The sequence below is a fragment of the Tenrec ecaudatus genome, chromosome 13, assembly GCF_050624435.1.
Source record: "Tenrec ecaudatus isolate mTenEca1 chromosome 13, mTenEca1.hap1, whole genome shotgun sequence".
In the NCBI taxonomy this organism is placed as follows: Eukaryota; Metazoa; Chordata; class Mammalia; order Afrosoricida; family Tenrecidae; genus Tenrec; species Tenrec ecaudatus.
This window is the reverse complement of record NC_134542.1, coordinates 22,596,670-22,621,773: the sequence shown is the minus strand read 5'-3', so window position 1 is coordinate 22,621,773 and position 25,104 is coordinate 22,596,670. Positions and strand designations below refer to the sequence as shown.

Here is a 25,104-nt window from a genome sequence, read left to right as displayed (position 1 = left end):
TGGTGTGTGTGTGTGGGTGTGTGTGTGTGTGGTGGTGGTGGGTGGTGTGTGTGTGTGTGTGTACCACCCCCATCCCTGCAGCAAAGAGCTAAGCAAAGTCTTCGAAAAGGGAAACAGCTCTCCCTCTAAGGTGAGAAAGGCCCCGAAACATAGCTAAGGTGCCTGGAGAGCAAAGCGGGTCCCCTCACTGGTTGAGAAAGGGCCCTGTGGTCTAGGGGAACGTTTCTTGTTGCGAAAGGCACAGTCAGCGGGGGTGGGGTGGTGTGGGGTGTGTGTGTGTGTGTGTGTGTGTGTGTGTGTGCGCGCGCGCGCATGCGCAGTTCTGCAGATGGTCCAGCAGCTTTTGAATTAGCTGTCCTTGGGTCTCCTGCATGTTCGCTTTCAAATTTATCTCGGGCTACAGCACGATGCTCACGAGCTGTTCACCAGGGCCCTGTCCCCAAAGCCAACATTAATGCAGGGCTCGTTCTCTCAGGGGTCCCTTGTGCCTTTAGGAGGCAGAAGTCCAGATTCAGTCCCTGCCACAAAGCACTCAGCATCTCAAGCATTGAAGCCTTTTTGTCTTTGACTGGTTTTCTGTGAACTACACATGTTTTATACATGTTCTCCACTGGAAAGGAAAGAACCTTAAAGTTGGTCGGCGTTTACCCAGAGGAGACTGTGCACTTGCTGTTGCTGGTGCTCGGTGCCCTGGAGGCAGTGGTGGCTCTTAGCGACCCTTTGTGACAGTAAAACGCCCCCATAGGGCTCACTGGCTTGTAACAGCCTGTGACAAATCACAGCAGTGCGCAACCCTGCTGTGCCCGTGTCTGGAGAGACAAGAACTGTCTCTTGATCGGAAGCCTGGTGTAATGGCTGTTCCGAAGGGGTACTTGGAGGTGTGAAGAATGGAAAGCATAATAGACTTTTCTGGAACTGGGTGCGATGGGGCGTGACCCCAAAACAGCACTAACGTTTAACAGCTGCTTGCTTGATGGCTCCGAGGACTGAGAGCCACACCTGGTGCTGCCGGTAGAAACCTTTGTGGAAGGTGCCTCTGGACTGTGCCCTTCTCCTGGCTGGGCAGCTCTCTAGGGAGCAGCCCTTGCGCTCTGTTCAGCATTAGGAGAGGCCCGAGCAGAGGAAAGCCTGCTGCTGCTTTAAAGGAACTTAGTTTGGTCGGAGTGGGCTCAGACGCATGCACATCCCATCCTGTAGGCTGAGTATGGTCCGTGCCACGAGCCTTGGGGAGAGGCCAGCGGAAGGAACCCGTTGCTGTGCTCCCGCGGGGCTCCTGCTGGGCAGGTGTACTCCAGTGCAGGTGTACCAAACCCTCGGAACCCTGATGGGGCTTATCAGAGGCCTTTTGCGCATGTTTTTCTCCTTCAGCTAATTACCAGCCTTTTGAATAGAGATCGTTTTTTGGCAAAGCCGGACTGTGTAGCCTGCCAATATTGCTGCGAATCTCTGTGAATGGAAACATTTGTGTTGGTGGAGGATCGTAGAGATAATCACTTTGCTTTCTTCCTGCTCCTGCCCTCTGTTGCTTCCAGAGGCCCAGCTGAGTGCGATGGACTCGCTGATTGACGCCATGAGTCTGGTGAGGAAAGACGAGGAGGAGGACACCGTGGAAGACTTGTTCCCAACCACCAAAATCCCCAACCCGCAATTTCAGAGATTATTTCAGGTGAGAGGCCAAAGATGGGCAGTGGTAAGGCAACTGTCCCATCCTACGTAAGCCTAGTCTTTAGCCTGGTCTTTAGCCTCTGGTTCAAAACATGGACGCCTCTGAGCTCTTACCAGTCACGGTGAGTGGGGGAGGCTTCCCACCTGTCCTTCTTCCCGCCCCCCACCCGGAAGGGTGGTTTCCCTTTCAGATGTCCGAGGAGGACTTAAGCAGCAGATATTGCACTTTTTCTTTTTTTCTTGGCTCTTCTAATCTGTTGTTATGTGTATGAGACTTTCTATGTTGTTAGCCTTTTCAGCACCAAAGTAGTAGGAGAGTTTTTCTAAAGTTGATGGTACCATCACCACTCTTAGAGAGGGTCCCGGACCACAGCTGTCAAACATTTATTCATTAGCAGCCATGTGGAAGTTGAAGAGGTTGCAAATACAAAATATACAAAATTGTTACAGGGTGACCAAATGCAAAAAAATTTTTTAAAAGTCAAGTATGTCTGAATCTTAGGACAAAGGAATTGGAAGGTAGAGATTGAGTTAAGAGAAACCGGGGACATTAAGAAGAAAGTTACTTTATGCTGAGGAGGGGCAGTTGGAGTAAGGATGGTAGTGGAGGGGTAGTAGAGTCCAGGGTTAGTTGGTGACTGCGGGACGTGGTATTCTCTGGAGAGCTCGCCGGCATACCTGTCTTTGAGCACCTGTAACTCGTCCGAGTCCACATTGGGGCCTGCTGTTTACTCAGCCGGCTCGACTCACAAGAAACGGCCAATGTTTCATGCTTGCAAGGCCTTTCAGGAGTGTTTTTCTATCATTTCTGTTCTAAAATTAGATAGAGGAGAACTAACGTGAAGGCGTGACTCAGTTGTTATGTTAGGATGCTCAGTGAAGTTGGGTGTAAGTCCCTGCTGTAAAATCCTAGCAGTTTTGTGAAGTAAACTGAGGGAGCTGCAGGCCTGTCGGGGAGGAGAAGCAGACGACTGGCTCGGTGTGGAAAGCTTGTGAAAACAGGTGGCCACGGTGAAAAAGAGAAACGGTGACTATGGCAGATTTGTTCAGGATGGGCTCTATTTATCTCCAATAAATGTGTGTGGGAATCATTAACAGATACAAGCAGTAAACACAGGCCTGTTTATCTTGCAAAGCTGCGAGCACTAGCAACGTTGATTTTCACAACTTGCCAGCTTTGTTTTCTTTGTGGGAGAGTTTTTAAATGAGGCACTAAATGCTAGTGAGTTTGTTAATTAACCTTTTATTTCCAGTACCAAGTAGCTATTGAATACTAACTGGGTTCCATGTGCTGGGGTACTGGAAGCGCCCCGCCTCCAAGGAGCCCCTGGGGGACGTAGGACGGCAGAGGACCGAGAGTTGGAGCATGAGGGTATGGCGTGCTGCAGGCATGAGAGGAGGGGCTCCTGGGAAGGGCTGCACCTAAGAAAGCCGTCCTGTGGAACTAACGTCTTCTCAGAGCTTTGAAAGAGACACAGGATGCACCATGTGCCAAAGGCATGCCAGGAGAGAGGAACGGCCTGGGCAGGGGCATGAACACACGCAACCTGGTGTGTTAGGAATCCACAGATCGTGCTGAGAGAACGGAGCAGAGGCACAAGGAAAGGAAACAGCGTGTGGGTCACGAAGTGTCCCGTGTGCCACACTCAGTGGTCTGGGTCTTTGCTCTCTAGGCAAAGGTTCCCGCAGTCGGCGTTGGACTTGGCTTTGAAGGCTGACCCGGGTGACGACGAGCAGGTGGACTGAGTTGGTAGAGCCGAGAGGCAAGGAGACAGCGTAAAAGGTGGAAAGAGTAGCTCCTGCAAGCACTCCCATGCGGCCGCTGGCCGGGTGAGCAGGACCCCAGGGCACCGCCAGTTAGGCTCAGGAATGTGAAGGCAGCAGGTGGGAATAGGGTTAAATTTGGGGTGTCTGTCGGATGTCTGAGTACAGACATGCAGAGGGCAGTGGAAATAGGCATGTGGAGCCCAGGAGAGGAGTCTGGTCTACCTGGGGAGGTTTGAGAGTGAGTTCTCCCTTAGGCAGAAGCCGTGGAAGGGAATGAGGTTCCCTGTGAGCCTGCTGGGTGAGGCAGAACAGAAGTGGGAACACCAGCGTGAACAGCTAGGGGTAGCCATCACAGGAAGAAACCGTCACATGCAAAACACCCTCACTGCCACCTCCACTCTCCTCCCAAACCACAAAGGACAGAGAGGGGAGCCAGGGCCCTGAGAGGCACTGCAGAAGACAGGTGGGCGACTCAACAAAGCTGGGGTGAAAGAAGGACCAGTGAGGGGAGCAGCAGAGGGCTTCTGGGATGTGCAGTAAGTCTTAGGTGACGGGTTCAGGATCAGTAAGGTCACACGGTGGGCTGTTCAGAGTCGTTCTTAGCACTGGCGACGCACTCATTCCTCTCAATCAGGTGATCCCTTATCAGAACCCACTTTTGACAGGAATCCTGGTCCTGTGTAAGTACGGACAGCCTGTAGACATGTAGACAGCATGCGGTCTTCTCCCCAGTCTTTTTCAAATCATAAAGCTCACACCGAGCAGTAGCAGTGGGGTAAAAGAGAAAGAAGGAGATGAAAGACTGAACTCAGCTTGCTAGCTACCGAAAAAATGCCACTGGTTTATAACTTCATTTTAAAAATAAATTGGGATTTGTTGCTTGAGTGAACCTAATAAGGCTCCCCTTTACGTCTCTCCTGGGCTCGTTGAGAAGATGGGAGAGAAAGGCTGGAGCTTCAGAACATCTCTGGGTGTTGGAGTGTGGGTTTTGGACGATGACACTGGCTAAAAGGAAGGTGTGGAGCTTCCTCACGATGGAACCAGCCGAGCTTTGTAGTAGGAAGGTGGGGTGGGGCAGTTTAGCTCAGCCCCCCCAAAGGTAACTGTATGTGGCACAGATAGCACCTTCCAGAATACGTGAGCGCCAGTGCACTTTGCTGAGTGTTCAGTTACAACCTACATCCGTTGGCCTTCTAAATGGTTTCTAGTGTTTCAGTGACTGGAGGGAAGGCACCGGGAACAAGGGGTTGTGGGCACAAGGAAGGTTGGGGTAGACTCACAGCCCCTGGGATCCTTTTGGTTTCCCCTTTCGCTTTATGGTCATCAGGCTCAAGGGAAAATGGAGGATGTAGGACAGAGGACAGCGGAGGCCCGGCTGAAGATTCCTGTGGGGAAAGGAGAGTTGTGGAAGGTGGAGAAGCGTGTGGGGTTTCCAGGAAAGGGCTGCCTAATTCCCACCTCAGGGCTCTCAGAATGTGGAGGTCATCGACTCTTGCATGAGAGTTATTGTTTAGACCCAAGTCTCTCTTCTTTTTATAGTGGAGACTTCCAGGTTATTCCTCTTCTTCAAGGCAGGAAAACCACCCACAGCAAAGTAAGTCATATGCTTTAGTGGCAGGAAACCGTATTTTGACATTGCAAGAGCTCCCTGGTTTCTTCCTTCCAAATTCCAAATGTTTAAAAGAGAATATTAAGAACCTTATTCTCTAACTTAAGTTTGGGATAGTTGTTTGGGAAGGGAAGAAAAATGTCAATGAACAGCTAGTTTCAGTTCTTTTTTTCTTAACACGGTGTATTGCCTTATTACCTATCTTCCTGAACTCCTTTAGAAAAGTCACTTTTCTGGGAAAATAGCAGTACTGCGAAGGCTTGGCCTAGTATACTGAAAGCAGTCCATGTGATTGAAGGGAGGGGGCTTTCTGTCTAGCATTCCACTCGCGTGGGCAGTGGGAACCCCCGGTGGCCTCCATCTTTGTCCCACTCTTGGCTTTGCTCCCTGACAGCTTGGTCAATGCCTGGAACCCTGGGAAAGAGCTCATCTTTCCTCCCAGCGATAGCTGCTGGGGGCTCCACCAGCACCCTCTTCAGTGCCTGGCATTTGGACATAAGCAAGGCAAATCAGCTCTTAGCTTTCAAGGGGGGAGCTTAAACAGTACATGAAAAAACCTGGTTAGATAATTTACATAATGATAAGTGTTGTCAAGAATATAAAACCAGAGGAAGGGTCGTGCTGGGAGGCTGATGGAGGGCCTGCTTCGCTGCAGACCAAGTGTCCGGAAAAGCCCCTCCGAGCACGAATACTTGTGCAAAGATTGGTATGGTAAGAAGTGAATTTTAGACTTTGGCAGTGCTCTGCCGACAAAGGAGGTTCCAGAGCCCTTCTTCCTGTCTTTTGCATGGAGTATGGAAAACTCCCAACCTAAAGATGGCGCGTGCCTGCCCAGAAGCGGGGTAATGACGTCACGGTGGAGTCTGTGCCTGGGTCTTACCTCTCGGACCTTTCCCCACAGTGCCTGCTGCACCGAGCTCTGCATCCCCAGGACCCCCTGCCTCCGATTCAGCCGCATATTCTGAGTATGCTGGAACCCCCCACTGAGGTGACGGCTAACTGTCAGGTGCCTCTCTCCAAAATAAAGGCTCTCTTCCCTCTGACCGAAGCCACCAAGAGAAAGGATCAAGTAACTGCTCAGAACATTTTCCAAGACAAGTAAGTGCTCTGTGCAGTCGTGCTTGGTTCTAGAGGCTTGGGACACGATAAGGTTCAAGGGTGAAATCACTTGTTGCTTGACCAATCCACTGAAAATCCTGACTTCTGGCGTCTCCCTGTCCATGGTCCTCACACTCCATCCTTGCCATTCCTTCTGACCTGTTGACATGTTGATCAGCATCAAATTCCTGGTGAGTAGGGAGACCAAGTGAAGCTTTAAAAAATCTGGGGCTTAATTTTACCCATTTTAAAGTAAGGTACGGAGTGAAGGGAGAGCCCTACGGCAGCAGTTCTCAACCCACGGGTCGTGACCTCTTTGGGGGTCGAACGACCCTTTCACAGCCGTCACCTGATTCATAGCAGTAGCAAAATGACAGTAATGAAGTAGCACCGAGAATAATTTATGGTTGGGGGATCACCACAACATGAGAACTGTTTTAAAGGGTCGTGGCGTCAGGGAAGTTGAGAACCGCTGGTCTAAGGGCTCCCTAATTATCCCTCTTTGGGCGGGAGACAGATGTCCAGAAAAAGTCCGTGAGGTTGTAGGGGAAGAGGAGGAAGAGTGACACATTCGAGCCGCCTTCAGCTTCTCTGTTAGCGTGTCGGTGATGTATTAGCCTGTATCATTAGTTATCACTAGTGAGGTGTTTGTTTTTTCTTAATCCTTCTCTGTAGAGCCTGTGTAGAATCTCTAACTAATGCCATTAAAAATTAAGCAAAACACCCCACACTTGTTCTTGATTATGCAGGATCAATTGATTTGCCAGGTTTAGGTCAAATGGTTATTGGTGACTCTTTTTTTTGTTGCCCCAAATAAAAAAATCTATTTATTTCTTTGGGTTTTAGTTTGAGATCGGTTCAGGCTAGAATTTCTTTTCTTTCATTTCCTACAGCTTTATCTTTATTAACAAAGTTAAGCTGGGTTTTTTCTAAGTACCTCAGCGTACAAGTACTGAGTTATTTTCAGAAAACTTCATCAGTTTCCATAGGTCATTCACTGAGTGAATTCTTGTCTAAGTTGAGTAGAAAGCTTTGCGTTTTCCGCTTCGTTCTGGAGGCTGAGACGCTACGCTTTGTCAGGACGGCACACCATCGTGGGACGGGTGACGTCTGTGGCATGCATTCCTGGTCACATCTGGAGAGTGCTTTTCCTTCTGTCTGCCTCGGGTTCTTCTGGGGGCTCCGGCGGGGCTGTCGGTAGCGCCAGGCTGCTCGGGTTGCCGTGAGCCGGACGTGACTTGATGGCACTGGGTCTGGTGGGGCTTTTGCACTTTGCTCTGTGAAGGAGGGCTTCCCTGCTGCTCATCTGTGTGTGCCTGGACCTAGAGGAGTCCTGAAATGCTGCGCCCTCCTGTGCCCGCGCCAGCCTTCCATCCGTCCCCAGGCTCCGCACAGTCCTGTGGCTATCCTGTTCACGCTCTGGATTACCTTCTGGTGTTTTGAGAAGGAAACGGCCATTTTCCCCTCCTCCAGTAGCTTACAATGCAAATTAGCTGGTGAATCCCAGCACATAGACCCAGAAGGCAGTAGCTGCAGTCCGCCCCCTCACTCTCAGGAAACCACAGTGCCAGTTCCCGGTGGCTTCTCTGGAGCCCTGGTGGTGCAGTGGTTGTGAATTGGACTGCTACCGAAAGGTCAGCAGTTTGATTCCACCAGTGGCTTTTTGGGAGGAAGACAGTGCTTTCTCCTCCCTCCCGTAAAGCATTACACTCTCTGAAACTCACGGGGGCAGTTCTGTCTTGAGTCGGCAAGGAGTTTGTTTTCGGCTTTTAGCGCAGCTTGAATGTTTTCCTTCAGTCCCGATGGTTCTTGGTCATGTTACCTTCTGAAATGGTGAATGCTGACCAGTGCTTTTTAGGACATTCACTCTGTCTCCCGCCCTCTTCTTTGGATGCTTTTTGCATTTAGGGTTTTGGTGGTAGAAATTCTCAATATTTCTCTCCTCCCCCCCTCCCGCCCGGCCCGGTTCTTTATAACTTGAGAAATGCAGAGTGTTCCTCTCCTTTGATTTTCTAACTCCTGGTCTTTACACATTTCATTGTAATACTTTCGCTTCTGGGACAACCCTTTGGAATCCAGCTCTTTTACTTCATCATTTCTTCCATTAGTTTTAACCTGCTGTACTTTTGAGATCACATTTCTCGCTCTGTTTTGGTCTCTCTTTCTCTCCTCTCCTTCTAATGACCTTTTCCTTTCCCTCCATGTTGATTTACATGTGTGAACTTGTTGGATAATTAGACTGTGCAGTTGACTTATGCTGTGCTCTCGATTTCCTTTTGTCTCGATGCAGCTATTGTAACGTGTTCTCTTTTCACGCCCCCTGAAAGCCCTCCTTCCTCACTCTTAGCTGACAGCGTCACCTGACAAATGTTTAAGACTCTGGGCTTCAGAGTCAGACAGTGGCTTGGTCCCCTTTTGCTAGTGTGACTTCAGGCACAGTTGGCATGTCATCTCTAAGCCTCGTTTCCCTCCTGGGCAAGAAAGGAATTGGCCTTACAGAGTTGTCTGGAGAGGCGAGTGAGCATTGCATTCTGCTCCTTATATTTTTAGAGCCTAGCACATTCTGACAGTGCAGGGCACCTGAGTAAAGGATTTCCAATATTCCTAGGCAGGCTGACAAGAGGGACCATCATGCTTGGTGAAGTAGAGGGCCCGTACAAAGAGATGGATTCCCACAGTGGCTGCAGCAGGGTGCTCAAACATAACCATTGTGAGGCCGGGCTCCCTTCTGTTGGACATCAGCTCAGAGGAACAGGAAACAACCTGAGGGCACCTAGCAATGGCCATGTCTTTGGCACATGCGTGATGATGATTTCACAGAAGAATAGAGACCACTAGGTCAGTGGTTCTCAACCTTCCTAATGCTGTGACCCTTTCATACAGTTCCTCATGTTGTGGTGACCCCCAACCATAAAATTATTTTCGTTGCTACTTCCTAACTAAGTTTGCTACTCTTAGGAATCATAATGTAAATATCTGACATGCAGGATGTATTAGGCAACCCCTGTGGAAGGGTCGTTCTAACCCCAGAGGGGTTGCAACCCACAGGCTGAGAACCGGTGCCTTAGGTGGACTTCCTGTAATCCTCTAGCTCTTTGTGTCTAAAATTGTGTATGAATTCCTGTCTGCCTGTTTCTTTCTTTCCTGCTCAGAGAAGAGGGGCTCATCCTGTCCCCAGTTAATCCCCTCACCCTGACCGCCATCCTGTCTTCTCCCGTGCCAACTCAGACCATTAAGAATTTCTTCCTTTTTCTGGATTTTTAGCTTCCCCTCCTTTACCAGATCCTCTCCTCTGCTTATTGTACTTTTTTCCTCTAGAACAAACTAAAATGATCCAGTCCACTTCCTCCCTGTAATTGCCACCTGCCTTTCAGCAGCACAAATGGTTATTGGTTCAGTCACTCACCAAAAGGCTGGAAGCTTGAGTCCACCCACAGGTGCCTTGGACAGGTGCCTTGGAAGAAAGGCCTGGCGGTATACTTCCAGAAGCCAACCATGGGAAACCTTATGGGGTGCGGAACTGACTTGTTGGCAACTGTGGGGTTTTTTTCCCACCCAGAGACCGGGCTGACTGAAAGATTAATTTGCCGCCTGCTCTCTCTTCTCAGCAACTATCCCATTAGGCCTCTGCTCCCCCCATCCCTTCCGGAAACCCATCTTCCAAAGGACACGAACTGCTAGATTCACTTCCCTTTGCAGTCTTTTTCCTTCTTGACTTCTTGTAGCACTTGACATCGTCAATGATTTTATCCCTCTTAAAGCTTGTTTATCTTCCTTAACTTCACCTTCTCTGGGTTGAGACCCCTCCGTCTTTGACACTCCCTCTCATTCCCCTGGGGCTGCTTTTCTGTTCGCACCCACTCTACATGTTGATGCTCCCAGGGACTTAAGCTCAGGATAGCTAGCATCTGCTCAACACAGGTGTAATGCTGAGTGTTCTGCCTGTTGGATTCTGATGGCCTTCCTGTGAAGTTGGTCCCTTTATTGGTCCAGCCTGAAAGCTGAGGAGCCCGCGGTTTACAGAGAATATAGAAACTTGCTCCAGATCGCAGTTGGAGTAAGGACCTGAGTGCAGGTGGCCTGACTCCCGAGCTTCCCCGCTTGACCCGCATGCTTTATTCTAGACTTTGTGTTACTGTTCCCCATACCAAGCCAGTCACGCCGCTGATAATAAGTGGATTCTGACTCACAGGAGTGCTCTTCAGATTTCCCTGGAGCAGCGGTTCTCAACCTGTGGGTCTCAACCCCTTTGAGGGACAAATGACCCTTTCACAGGGGTCGCCCAATTCATAACAGTAGCAAAAGGACAGTTTTGAAGTAGCAACGAAAATGATTTTATGGTTGGGTCACCACAGCATGAGGAACTGTATGAAAGGGCCACGGCCTTCGGAAGGCCGAGAACCACTGTCCTTAACTAAATCATTTATAGCTAGCCTTGTATTTCTCCTACAGAGTGACTAATGGGTTTGAACTACTGACCTTGTGGGTTAGCAGACCAACAACTAACGAGCCCACTGCACCACCAGTTGTATATGTAGTGTCACAAACTACTGAAAACCTGTCAGTTGAGATTTCTAGTTTGCTGTATATCCAGCTACGCAGTGTCTTAGATCCAGTATGTCCACTGTGATTCTGTGGCCGCCTCTCTCCTTTCATGCTTCTCTGATTCGCCCATTCATGCCACAGGCTTGATTTTAGCGAACGGCCTCCACTTCCTAGAGACATGCCCTTTTTACTCTCCTCCTTACCACGTTGTATTACCTTGACCTCAACTGCACCTCTCTGCCTTCAGGTTAGTATAGTGGCGAATAGCAGTGGTTTGGGGTCAGCGAGGTTTGGATCTGAGCCCACGCACTGGCCCTTGATAGCTGTTGCCACTGTGACGTGGGGACAACGAATGGCGGCCTCTGCGGAAGCTGTGCCGGAGAGCGGATTGCATGCTTAAACAAGGGGCCAGGCCCTTGAGGGTGTTTGGAAAGCACAGTGCTAAGAACTGGCTCAGAGTCAGGGTGGGGCTTAATCGAGATAGCTCAAATGCGCTTCTTAGCACAGTGATTGGCACGTGGTGGGAATGAGAAACTTACTGCTAGGCCTCTACCGAGAAAAAGGAACCCTGGTGGCACTGTGGAATAAACATTGAACTGCTAACCTCAAGGTCACCAGTTCGAACTCACCAGACCCTCTGAGGGGGAACGATGAGGTCGTCTGTTCCTGTAAAGATTTGCAGTCTTGAAACACGACAATTAACTCGATGGCAGCAAGCCTGGGCTTAGCATGCCTGATTTCTCTGCATTCCACTCTTAATCCTCTTTAAACTATTCTACAATTCTGTTAGCTGAGTGATTTTTTTTAAAAGCATACCTGATCACGTCATTCCGTTGCTTAAAATTCTTCAGGCAGTAATTATTTTGTTGTAATGGACTCTTGATAATATTAAAATCGACAAGCCCTTTCCTCACAAAAAAATATCCTTAACATGCTACCAAGTTTTCCAAATAATTTTAGATGGCTCAAGAGTCCTTGAAGCCATTCATGGACCCTTATTTTAAAAATCCTTGCTCCAACATCTGCTCATCCCCTCCCACATAAGGTCAGACTACATCCTTGTTTAGTCTTAATTAGTATTCTCTGTTTACCTCTGTGGTTTCTAAGATCCATTGCAAAGGCTACCCAGAACCCACAGACAAAATTCACGATTAAATAGTTTATTAAAGATATTAGCAAGTTGTAATACCAGGGAGAAAAGCTTAGGGTTGAGTTGAATTGGCTTGTTGGGACATGTTACAAAATTCTTTCAGTTCTCCAAATACATGCCCAAAAGGGCATCTCACTCTATAGTAAAAGCCTCAACCTGAAGGCTTTCAGCTCAGGGTCCACAGGCAGCGCACCCAGCTCCCTGAGTTAAGTGCCCAGAGGCACTCAGCCCCACTTTGGGTTAAGTCCAGCTTCCCCAGTTGAGTACCCGGAGGCATCCCACTCCACACCTGCCAGTCTGCTGCACTTGCTCCGAAGGTTGAGAAGTCCATCCTCTGTCCATGCTTCACTCCTGGTTCTGCTGCTGCTCCTCAGTGGTACAGATCCTCCTCCTGGATCCAGGATGTGCACTGCACAGGGATCTCAGGGCCAGAGAACGAACTCAACTTCTGACTAGCTGATAATGAGATTTCCCCTTCCTGTGTCTCAGAGCTCATTTTATACACAGCAGGATGGCATTGCAGGGAATCCTATTCGAAATGCCTCATAGGTGAATCCTATCAGTCGCTTCCCCCACCTTCTTAACCAGATCCCTACAGGAAAAAGTCATTTGGTGGGAGTTAGAGAGTTTGGCTAGAAGAGCCCCCGCAATCCTGTAATGGAAGAGCCCACCCCCGGTGCTGGAGAAGTGTTGTATGGGCCTCCTACTCTTTCTTCAATAGAGTCCTATTTTGAAGTTTTAAGAAACTCTTCATGTGAGTCAGCCATGAACTCCTATGGAATTTTAGCACAGTGCTTTGCATGTAGCAATGCTTCCTAGCACCAGTGTACACGTGACTTTGTCTTTTTGCAAAGAGAATAGTGGGATAGTTGCTGTCCGAATGGTACTTAGCATCCTGGCGTTTTCCTGATGAGAAAATAAAAGCTCAGAGGCAGTCATAATTTGTCGAAGGTTCCAGTGTCTGTTTTCAGCGATACCCTGCTGCACTGTGTCTCTTGAGAAGAACATGCAAAAGTTAACTGAAATGGTAATAGCCTTTATCTGTTCTCTAACATGAATTGAGTTTGAATGGAAATTTCTGCTTCCTTGAGTAAGGGCGTCTTTCTCCACTTTTTTCATTAGGGCTTTGTGTGTTTATTTTTTATTCTACTTGCAAGGGAACGGCTCTGGGTGACTCACCCCCTTTAAATCTCTCTTGGTCCCCAACCTTCTGTCTTCTGCTTGCTTCTCTCTGCTCCTCAAAGGGGGAGCAGGGGGAGCAAGTGGTAAATGGGGAATATAGTGAGTAGAAAGGTGATCATTTGTCTGTGTAAGGTCCAATGATTGGGCTTTTCATTTAGTTGTAAGAAGTGATCCTTTACTGTGAGCCAATGTACGCTGTGTTTCTCATTGCTTAATTTTCAGGATCACCTCTTCCAGTCTCTTGTTAGAAAGTGGATATATCGCATATATCTTAGGTACTAATTTCATCATTTAGCCATTTCTTGATGATTGCCTTTCCCTCAGATTGATTATTACTTCTTACATCTTGATGTTCTGGAGCTTAAGGGAGATTATGGGCGTCTTTGCCTTTGTTGTCTCCTTAGCAATTAAGTTGACCTCTGTTTGACTCTAACTCTGTTTGAACCAACGTTTGCTCATCCGATCACCTAAGATGTTCGATGCGCTCTCTTGGAGTTAGCTCCCGTGGCACACAGACGCTGTTGGATCTACTAGTATTCTGCTCCAAACAGGTTAGGTTTATATAAGAACATTTTAGTTTTCTTTTGATGTATTTTTTAAGGAGTTCAATCTTTTAAAAACCATTTTTCTGTTTTGAATTTTGCTGTTGCTGAAATCAAGTTCTCAGTAATAGAAGACAAATGAAGTGAATGAGAAAAAAAATCAAACATTTTTTGAGTTAATAGGGTTTTGATACAATTAGTGGGACCCATATCCCCAGGGGTTTCTGGTGCCTAGGGTCTTCATGTCCACATGGTTTACAGGCCCCCACCAGATGGCAGCACACTAAAAGTGGGCTAGTTCCTTCCCACTAAACCTCAGAGGTAGAAAATGTAGGTGGGCACTATATTATGTTCCAGGTCTTGAAAACATTCAAATGTCTCTAAGCTAAGGTGACCAGATGTCCTGCTTTTGGCAAGACAGTCCCGATTTTTAACAAATTGTCCTTCTTCCCGCGGCGTTTTAAAAAAATCCCGATTTTTGGAAAGAATGCACGACAAGCTAGGGTACACGGTTTTCGGCTGCCATGTGGCTATTTCACTAGGATATGAGTTTTATCAGTGGTGTCCCGCGTTACCAATGTTGAAATTTGGTCACCTTACTCTAAGCACAAGCTCTTGTACATTTAATTAAGGATTGCCTACTAAGTTTTGATAGCTGAAGGCAGCTCTGGGAACAGGAGGCGGGTTGTGTGTAAAGAAGGCCTACGTGTGATTGCTTATCTTTGATGCTTGGAAAATCAAAGTAGACGCTCCACAGCAGCAAATCGGGCTTTTGGGTTGCTTGTTTTACAACGGAGGTTCTCATCCTGTGGTGGATCACGACCTTTTGGGGGTTGAATGACCCTTTCACAGGGGTCGCCCAATTCATAACAGTAGCAAAATTACAGTGATGAAGTAGCCAGGAAAATAATTTTATGGTTGGGGGGATGGGGGATCACCGCAACGTGAGGAACTGTATGAAAGGGTCTCAGCGATAGGAAGGTTGAGAACCACTGTTAGAAGGAAGGGAGAAAAAAGAAGGATCACTTTTTTTCGCCCCCAGCCGTGAAGAAGGACCTGCTTCTAAGATATGCAAGACTGAGGAAGGGGACGTCCACTTTAGTATCTCCAGCCTGGCTGAGGGCCACGTCACCAAGGTAAGTGGGGTGTGTCCCATGTGCATCACCTGCTAACAAGGTTGGGGCCTGGTGGGAGGGCTTCAGTTTCTGTTAGCCCTTAACATGTCACTCTCTCATGTCTGTTCTGTGTAAGCTACTCAGGCTCATCCCAGCCCTTTCTCTCTCGACATAATTTTGGCCAGTGAACTATCTACACTGTTATGAATATAATGGCATAACAGCCTGACATATATGTATGTATGTATATATGTAAGTCAAAAAGCCTTGTTACAAAATATCAGAAAGGTATGTCAGAAAAGTCGCTTTTCTTAACATACTTGTGTCTGGGTCTGTCTACTTCTGAAGGCTGGGTTCAGACTGGCTTCTGAGCAGGTGGAAAGCAGTCCGCTTACGTAAAGCAACGTGACAGTGCACGTGGCTGCTACATGGTGCAGGAGTCTGCTAGCCTTTTCTTGTTTTGTAATTTGATGTAACTCTGTTGCTGCTGTGTCAACTATACACAGTCAGGCACATATCAAGTCGACCCTTTCTGTGTTGCCATTTGGTGGCACCGATGACATTGTTTAACTTTGGTAACCCTGCTCACCACCCCAGCCCCACCCCTACCCCTACCCCTACCCCTGTGGTTCCTAAGATGACGTAGGGGGTGTTTTGGGTTCCATTAAGGCTTAAAGAGGACCTTGGGGCAGTAGTTTCAGGGGTTCATCCACCCTCCCTGACTTCAAGAAGCCGAGTTCATGAGAATTTGAAATTCTGTCCTGTATTTTCCTGTCTGCTAGCTTGTTAACCAAGCCCTGGATCTGGAACTGGCCCCTTTTATTTTGTGGGCGCGAGCGCACTGACTCCATCAAGTCTCTGAGTTGCTTGGGGCACTGCCACCAAGGGTTGTTGTCTGGCTGTGTTCTAGGTGGGGAGTGTGAATCCTGCTGAAAACTTCCGGGTTCTGGTGAGGCAGAAGAATGCCAGCTTTGAGGAAGGTGAGTGATTCCTACATTTGCTTTGCATCTAAGAAGGCATTTTAGGAAGTCTTAATGGACTTAAAGTCTAGATCGATAACAGCAGGCTCTTGTCGTAATGCATTACATAACATGGCTGGGAGACCCTTCTGAGGGCCTCTTCGTGGTGACCTTTCCAGGATGGACCACCCCAACACAGAACCAGGCTTTGGGTTTCCCTCTTGTGTAAACTGCAGGCCAGAACCCCCTTGTTCAGAATGCCACATCAGTGAGTGTCTTTGATATCTTCTGAGTGGACTTGGAATAACTATTTCGGGGTCAAATCTTCCTCATCTCAGGGATGTGTATGTACTGTGACCTTGCTGCTTGCTGCCCAAGACATTCTTCTGCAATCGACTACCTTCTGACATTGTTCTCATTAGAAGTCGTCTAGAGCTCTGTTTAGTCTTGGCACATTATCAAAACAGCTTTCAGGGTGGACAGAGGGCCTGGGACCAACAGTTGCTCAGCTGATCAGTCTCTTTCCTGCTCATTGCCCTTTGATGAGTGGTGCCTGGCATTAGTAAATCCTGCAGGTTTGTGTGCGCAGCAGGTCTGTGTTCCTTATTTCTGCCCAGGGTCAGCCTGGTCCGTGAGCTGCCTTCTCTACAAGTGGTCATGTGCGTATGTGCCCAGAATGATCTTCTAACCCAGCGGTTCTCAACCTGTGGGTCTCAACCCCTTTGGGGGTCCAGTGACCCTTTCACAGGGATCGCCCGAATTGTAACAGTAGCAAAATGACAGTTATGAAGTAGCAACGAAAATATGCTATGGTTGGGGGGTCACCACCACATGCAGAACTGTATGAAAGAGTCGCAGCTCGAGAAAGCTTGAGAACCACTGTTCTAACCTCTTTGCAATTTCTGGAGAGAAAATGACTCTTACTGCCTGGAGACAGCAACTTTGTAACTTAATCCTGCGTACTGCTCAGCACAGAGCCTGGGAATCCTAGCAAGATGCATGAGCTGTTGCTGCAGAGAGCACATGCCAGGCCAACTCCTGCCTGTTGGCCATGCCCACCAGCACTTTCCTGAAGGAGACCAGCTGTGACCTTATGGTGGGGAATGTGCATTCTTTGGGGTGGAGTATATGTAGATGCTGCATAAAGTTTGTGGGGAAAATGAAAGTTTGCACCCCCTTTTTGAAATTCCTTCATGTGTATTTGGCACGGAGAGAGCGTTTTGCTGTGTGGAGGGGCTGCCACGAAGGAGGAAATCTTTGGTGTGGTTCGGCGCAATGTCGACATAAAGGGGAAAACCCATCCGAGGTGAAAAGTGGCTGCTTCCCAGAAGTCTGTGGTGGCAGCAGTGTTTCCAAGCGGGTCTCTCATGCATCGGGTGGTCTGAGGAGAGGGTCTCTCCCACTGCATTGCACCGACTTGACTGTATGTGGTGACGGTTTGGGACAGGGCAGAGATGCTATGATGACAAATCAGTGAATTCTGTTATCTCAAGTGATTACTGCAGAGACCAGATTAAAAATATTTAGTGCCAATTCTCTTATCAACAAACAAATCCATCTTGGAAGAAGTACACCCAGAATGTTGCTTAGATTTGAGGCTGGCGAGACTTAGTCTCATGTACTTTGGACATGTTCTCAGAAAAGACCAATCCTGGAAAAGGCCATCATGCTTGCTGCAGTCGAGGGTCAACAGACCAGAGGAAGACCTTCGAAGAGCCGGGTTCACACAGTGGCTGCAACACTCACCTCAGACCGACTGATGAATGGGAGCACCTTGTGTAGCCTTTGGCACAATTACCCGGCAGTTACCGCCGGCAAAGTCACGAGGATGTGCCGAGCATCGCAGAGGATACCAGCCTGTTCTGAAAGAGAGAATTGTCTTTATTGGGAAAACACTTTAGAAAGTGCCTGGGGGGAGAGAGCCGAGTTTTGGGTTGCTAGGAGCTAATTCAGGAGCAGGGATAAGGAGGGGTGATGGGAGGGAGGAAAAGTAAATGGATGTACAGAGGGGCACAGTCTTCTGCTTCACATTCCCCACTTGCAACCCGGAAGTAATTGCTGTTTGTAAAATATTGGAATTGTCTACTCTGAGTGTGGGGAAGCTGGCAAAGAGACAGTATTTGGAGTCTGGATTAACGTTGGGAAGAACAGTACATCCTTGGACACAAGAGGCCAGAGTCTATAGGGACCATGAGAAAATCCCTGAGAATTTGCTTACGTTTGGAAAATATGTTCCTCCCAGATATGCCCTTGAATCTGAAACAGTCTGTGAATATAGCAAGGGCAAGAAAATCTTCCTGGGCAGATAGGTTACATAGGTATTATGATCCCATTTTACAGCTGCAGTAACTGAACTGGAAGGGATTGATTTGTCCAAAATAATACGGATCCAAATCTAGGTCTTTTTCAAGTAGTGGACTTTCCCCCCTAGCCAGGCTGTTTCTCCTGGCTCTTCGTGCTTTTCTTTCATGTATCTTAAAACTCTGTGCCTTTGGTTAATATATTCAGTGAGTCAAGAAGACTCTTTTCTTAGGGAATGGGTTCTGATTTTGTTTTCCTAATTAATAGTTTTATTGGCATATAATTCACAGACTATTACAATTCAGTAGTTCAGTCATATTAAGAAGAATGGTACAAATATCACCACTATCAATTTTGTTCAGTACACATTGTTATTATACTGTCTCTATAGATTTACCTATCCTGGATTTCATGTAGAGAAAAACATTTTGAAAGGAAAACTGAGAACAATAGCAAAGTAATATAGAGAAAAACTTCAATAGAAAAGAAAGCAGAGAATATTAAAAATGAGAACAAATTTAAAATGGGTCAAAAGGGAGATCAAGCGATAAGGTATACAATTTCAACTTAATCACGTCTGTAATAATCTACTTTCCAATGCATTCTGCAGGATAGCCAGGCTCCTCACTTCCCTGTTCTGTGGGAATCAACAGCACTTTGAACGTGACTCTGAGCCATGTCGCCGGTGTTGTGACAGTGGGATGCAAAGAATCCGCTCTCTAGGGACCTCAACTCGCCCTTCCCTGTGGCTGTGGGAGGACCAGACTGCACCTTGTCAGCAGCTGGCTTCCGGTCCTGACTTGGCTTTCTTTCTTTTCTTTTTTTTTCTTCTTTTTTTTACATTTTATTAGGGGCTCATACAACTCTTATCACAATCCACACATATACATACATTAATTGTATAAAGCACATCCGCACATTCTTTGCCCTAATCACTCTCAAAGCATTTGCTCTCCACTTAAGCCCTCTGCATCAGGTCCTCTTTTTTTTTGTTCCCCTCCCTCCCCGCTCCGCCCTCCCTCATGAGCCCTTGATAATCCACAGATTGTTATTTTGTCATATCTTGCTCTATCCAGAGTCTCCCTTCCCCCTCTTCTCTGCCGTCCATCTCCCAGGGAGGAGGTCACATGTGGATCCTTTTAATCAGTTCCCCCTTTCCAACCCACTCACCCTCCACTCTCCCAGCCTCGCCCCTCACACCCCTGGTCCTGAAGGTGTCGTCCACCCTGGATTCCCTGTGCCTCCAGCTCCCATATGCACCAGTGTACAATCTCTGCCCTATCGAACCCTGCAAGGTAGAATTCAGATCATGGTAGTTGGGGGAAGGAAGCATCCAGGATCTGGGGGAAAGCTGTGTTCTTCATCGGTATTACATCGCACCCTGACTGACCCATCTCCTCTCCTAAACCCCTCTGTGAGGGGAACTTGGCTTTCTTTACACACCCTTTCTTTCTTGAAGCTCCTGGCATTTTGGCTCTGCATGGCTTTCTCTGCCTTTGCCTGGGTTTCTGCTCGGGCGTCTCTTTTACCAAGATGTGCTGACCCAACACTCACTTCCTTTGGGAGCCCAAAGGTTCTAAACTGCCTTATACTTCTCCCTCCTGAAGATTTCTCTCTAGTACATCTGTTTGGGTTCTGTTGCCAAAAGCATGGTCGTCGTTAGGTGGTTGGTGGGATTGTTTGGACCTGGGGTAGAACTAGGCCCTTTCACCTATTGTTAAAAGCTAAAATGGTCTAATTCCTCTCTAGCTGGCTTTGGTAGCCCGGTCATGCTGAGAGAGTGGTGGTCCTACCTCTTGACGTTCTCTATTTGACAGCTATAGATTTTCTGATTAACCTGCTCTTGTTGTTAGGAAGCAAACTAACACTTCCCACCCACACCATGTTCTTTGTGACAGCCAGTGCTTCCGTGCTGGCTTTGATGCTCGCCCAGATGCCCATTTTCCCAGTCCCTTTTCTCCTCCCACCCTGCCCACCAATCACTACAGTTTTACAGCGGGACAGATTCTTAGCCATGGCTGTGTATATAATCACCACCCATAAATTGTGAAAGTGGGGTATTTTTCTCCCTTTGTACAACATCAGAGTCACTTACTGCACCTCCCAGAAGGAGATTCATCAGAACTATTAAGGAAGAACACCGTGGGTTTCCAGCTCCATGCCCTTTTGCTGCTGTTACTTAGCAAGAATACTACAGTGATCAAAAGATGAGCAGTAATGCGGAGGAGAAGGGAAAGCCCTATTACATTAACCCTCCAGAGAATACTTGCATGATGGAGATGTGTCTGAGTTTACAGGTTCTCACTGAGAATGTGACATCATGTAAAGTACTTGAAAGTTATCCAGTGGGGAGGGAGGGGGAAAAAATGAGGAGCTGTCAGGGGGTTATGTAGAGAGCAGATGTTTTGAGAATGAGGAGGGTAACAAATGTACAAATGTGCTTTATACAACTGATGTATGTGTGGATTATAAGAGTTGTATGAACCCCCAATAAAATGATTTTTTTAATTACCTGGTATGTCAAAAACGAGTTCACTAAGGGCCTTACGAGCCAACAAGGATAGACGCATGGAGACAGATAGAAGAACAATGTAAATTTTCACAACATGTAGGGATTCTTTGTGTGTGGACCTGTTTTCCCAGTTAAATTATGGGTTCTCTATTAGATAACCTGAGTGATGATGAGGTGATGATACTTAAGTCCATGAGCATGACCAGTTAATTAATAAACAGACAAATCACCAAAAGAAAATGCCCCAAGTAGAAGTGATGAGTCCCCAAATAACTTATATTTAAAGTCAGATTTGTGTACAGTAATGTGCACGATAGTATCTGGTTGTTGAAACGCTTCAGTCGGCATGCTGTCTGTTCCTGGAACCTTCCTTTTGGCCCATGCCTTCAGGGCAAGCTGGACTTCTTCCTTCAATACCATCAGTCCTTGATCAGATGCTAACTCCTGAAAAGGCTGAATATTGGCCAGTTATTTTTGATACAGTGGTTCTGTGTATTCTTTCTACGTTCCTTTGATACTTCTGTGTCTGTCAATATTTGCCCTTAGGGTTCTTTACTAATACAATGCAAGGTTTCTGTTTTTTCTTGAATGATGGTATCTCGAGAAACATCGAGTGTTCTTCCCTTTCGGATTTCTAACTCCAGGTCTTTGCACGTGTCATTATAATACTGTGTCTTCTCAAGCAGCTCCTTGAAATCTTCCATGGACTTATTTTTGAAGATGTTTCTGAGATGTAATTTTTGTGTTTCAACAAATGATGGCATGGTTGACAGTATTCGTGCCCAACATTTTAGAATAGGGCTACCTGACCAGCTTACTGGAAGCAATCCCTGTACAGTACTATTGCAGACACAAGAGATGCGACTGAATGAGATTATCAAACATATCAGCACAAAAAAGTAAATTTTTTCCGAAAATAGTTAAATGATTACAGCAGCACGCTGACAGGGAATTGCCAGAAATTCAAGCTGATTCAGAAGAGGAAATGCAATAAGGGAGATCATTGCCAATGTCCAATGTATCTTGGCTGAAAGCAGAGACACCAAATAATTATTTACTTGTGCTTCATTGACTGTGCAAAGGTGCATAACTGAGTGCATCTTAACAAATCAGGGATAACAGTGTGAGTGGTGAGAATTGCAAAACCCTTCCTCTGGTCACTCAGAGCCTGTACATACATAGGCCAACAAGCAGGCATTGGAACAAATCAACGTGATACTGAGTGATTTAAAATCAGGAAAGCTGTGTATCAGGGTTTATCTTTTTACTGTGTTTTTATTTGTTCTGCATGCTAAGGAAATAATCCCAGAAGCTGGACATTGTGAAGAGGAATGTAGCATCAGGGTTGTGGACATTATGAAGAAGAATTGTAGCATCAGGATTAGAGGCATGCAACCCAAGATAAGCAGATGAATGGCACAGTCTTGCTTGCTAAAAGCTCAGAGAACTTAAACCACTGTTGAAGACCAAGCTACAGCTTGCAGTATGAATTGCAACTCGGTATCAAGAAAACAGACGTCCTTAAAACTGGGCCGATAAGCACCATTATGATAAACAGAGATAAAGCACCATTATGATTGGAGTTGTCAAGAATTTCGTTTTTCTTGGATCCACAATCAACACCTACAGAAGGCAGCAGTCAAGAAATCAAACCCTGTATTGCACTGGGTGAATATACTGCAAAATACCTCTTTGAAATGTTGGGGGAAAACCCAAAAGATGTTACTTTGAGGACTAAGGTGTATCTGATCAAAGCTGTGGTACTGCAGTTGCTTCGTATACATGTGAAAACTGGACAGTGATTAAGGAAGACCAGTGAAGAACTGATACACTTGGTATTGATGAAGAACATTGAAAGTACCATACACTTCCAGAAGAGCAAGCAAATTTGTCTTGGAAGAAGTACAGCCAGATACTTCTTAAAAACCAACATAACTAGATTTTATCTCATGTACCTTGGGCCTGTTGTCAGGATGGACCAATCCCTGGAGAAGGACATTATGCTTAATAAAGTTAAGGATCACTGAAAAGGGGATGTATCCCATGAAATGCATTGACATGGCTGTAAGAATGGGCTCACACACAGCAGCAATGAGATGGAGGATGTCAGGCTGGGGAGTGTTTGCTCTCTTGTACAATGGGCCCTATGGATCGGAACCACCTCGACACCTAACAGGATACTGTGCGCACATCCCGTTTGATTGGTTGATGATTCAGTGGTGCTGAGGCATCCAATTTCTGTCCTTTTCCTTTCCTCTCACTTTGGATCACATCCTGTCCTCAAGCCATGACTTTTCCCCAACGTACCTTACTTTCATTCATTAAATAGTATCTTTTCAAAGGTAAAAGGTACTTCATAAAATTCATTTCTTCTGGCTAGACCAGAGATGTACACTGGTACAGGAAGGAACTGGAAACACAGGGAATCCAGGACAGATGATCCCTTCAGGACCAGTGCTGAGGAGTGGTGATGCCTGGAGGGTGAAAAGAATGTAGGGTAGAAAGGGGGAACTGATTACAAGAATCTACGTATAGTCTCCTCCCTGGGGGGTGGACAGCAGAGAAGAGGGCGGGGGGAGACGTCAGACAGTGTAACATGACAAAATATCACATTATCCCATTTGTGTTTAGTTACATGTGAAAAAAAAAAACACCAAACCATTTCCTTTGGAGTCTATTCTGACCCTTGGCAACCCTTCAGTGGCTGAGTTTTGCAAGTAGACCACTAGATTTTCTTCCACGCTATCTATGGATGCATGCCGACCACTAACCTTTGTGTTAGTAACCAATTGCATTAACCATTTATCCTACGCTGAACTCCATGCATTACATACATTGTGTGATATTCTGCCATGACACATGCCCTTAGAGTGCGTGTCTAGACCTTTAAAAGTTGTGTAGGAGAAAGTTTTTCAGTATGTGTGTGTGTGTGTGTGTGTGTGTGTGTGTGTGTGTGAAATTGATGTGATTTGGGGTATGAGTTATATGACCTATCTTTCCTGATAGGCAAAATTAAGATGACAATTTGGTATTTATCTCTTGTTTTACACAGAACTGATAAATATAAGAAAATAAGTTCTTTCAAATACCTTGAAAAAAGGATATTAAATACATTGACTTGATATTTTCAACTTCTTCAGCCCTATAAAAACAAATCAGTCCACTTGGAATTATAAAGGACACCCTTTAAAGGGGTGTGCTGTTATATCCCATGGTAATTATGCATTCCATGACCTTTGGGTCTTACTCATCTGCTGTGTGGGTAGACTTGAGGCCCAGAGTACTTCAGGTGACTTGCCAATTTGTGGAAGAAACGGCATCTCTTGGTTTCATTGGCAGAATGAATTGTATTAGCTGGCACAGCACTACCCCGAATATTGCACCAACCATGTCATTCAAATGAGATCATTGGCATGGAATAAGGCAAAAAGAAAAAGGCATGCATGCCATGGAAACCGGGCCCACCATACAGGCCAAATCACATACTGGTTTCTCTCTCCGGCAACTCCCTGAAAGGCTTCAGAAAACCTTTCACATTCCTGTCCCTCTGAGAATCAGAACGTCTCTAGTGACAGGCTCTGACTCTACTCAGCCATCACCCAGCTGCCCAGTGAGAAAGACAGCTGGACACATGACAAGGACAGCATGGTTGGTGTGGCGGTTCCCAGTGAGTGCCTGCGAGCACCCATGTCCCTCAGCCGATGGGATGCGTCTCAGGCTATGGGGTAAAGTCACTGGCCTCAAACCTGCAGCGTATTTCTCATGTTGAACATGGGAAGGATGGTTTTTCCCCCTGGTTGAAGAGTTGATACTCATAATGTCCTCCCGGCAGCAAAACAGTGATCGAGGGCCTGCGTCCATTCGAGCATGTCTTTAGCCGGCCCGGCGGTGCTGCAGGGCCAGTCCTCTCACTAAGATCTGTATAAGGCGCACTGACTCTCCTGCAGTGGACCTAGGACATGCGGAGGAGAACTTGCTGTTACTTTGCAGTGCATGCTAATGAGTGTGATTTGTGTGGCCCGGAGGGTGTGCATCCTTCCTCGTGGCAATGTCGGTCTGTCTGTTTAGCCCCTATGCATTTTACCGTCGGCCTTGTGTGATGGATCACTGCCATGCAGGACATTGCACTTGGTTCTCCGTGAATTGGGCTGTCTTCAAGATTGCTTCTTAAGCCCAGCTGGTAGGAAAAGGAAACTGATTTCAGATTGTGCTGAAGTGCAAACTGCTTTAATCAATGACTTAAAGTGACTGCTTGTGGCAAACAACAGAAGCTCTTAACCAATTAAGATGTTTAAGGAAAGGCTGTTAGGCTTTTGTTAAAATAGTCAGGAATCAGCTGAATTGTGTAAGCAGAGGTTGGAACCAGCTTGGCGTCCCACTGAAATGCAATGGAAGTGTGTGGTCCTCCCCTTTCAAACTGCAAGCCCAAGGCAGAAATGTGCTGACGCAGACAGAAGTGGCGGGTGTGATGTGATGCAGTTCATCCTGCCAGATCCATTCGTGTCAACATAAAACTTAAAAATATGATGTGCTGTGTCTTTGCCAGAAAGGGGAGAGAATTTAGATGCAGGTTTAGAAAGCAGTCTTAGCAGAGATTGAGAATTTTGTCAGCATCGATGTCTTTGGAAATAGAAAACTTTTACCTTACTGAAGCTTCTT

General features: G+C 46.8%; 1 protein-coding gene across 2 annotated transcripts in view; it reads left to right on the top strand.

Moving 5' to 3' along the window:
- XRCC5 (X-ray repair cross complementing 5) overlaps window positions 1-25,104 on the top strand; it is an 89,310-nt gene that overhangs the window by 37,821 nt on the left and 26,385 nt on the right. For both annotated transcript variants that reach the window (XM_075529342.1, XM_075529343.1), the window contains exons 13-16: window positions 1,533-1,666; window positions 5,943-6,139; window positions 14,601-14,694; window positions 15,584-15,653. In XM_075529342.1, the coding sequence (XP_075385457.1) occupies window positions 1,533-1,666; window positions 5,943-6,139; window positions 14,601-14,694; window positions 15,584-15,653 (495 nt within the window). The remainder of the gene's footprint in view (window positions 1-1,532; window positions 1,667-5,942; window positions 6,140-14,600; window positions 14,695-15,583; window positions 15,654-25,104) is intronic.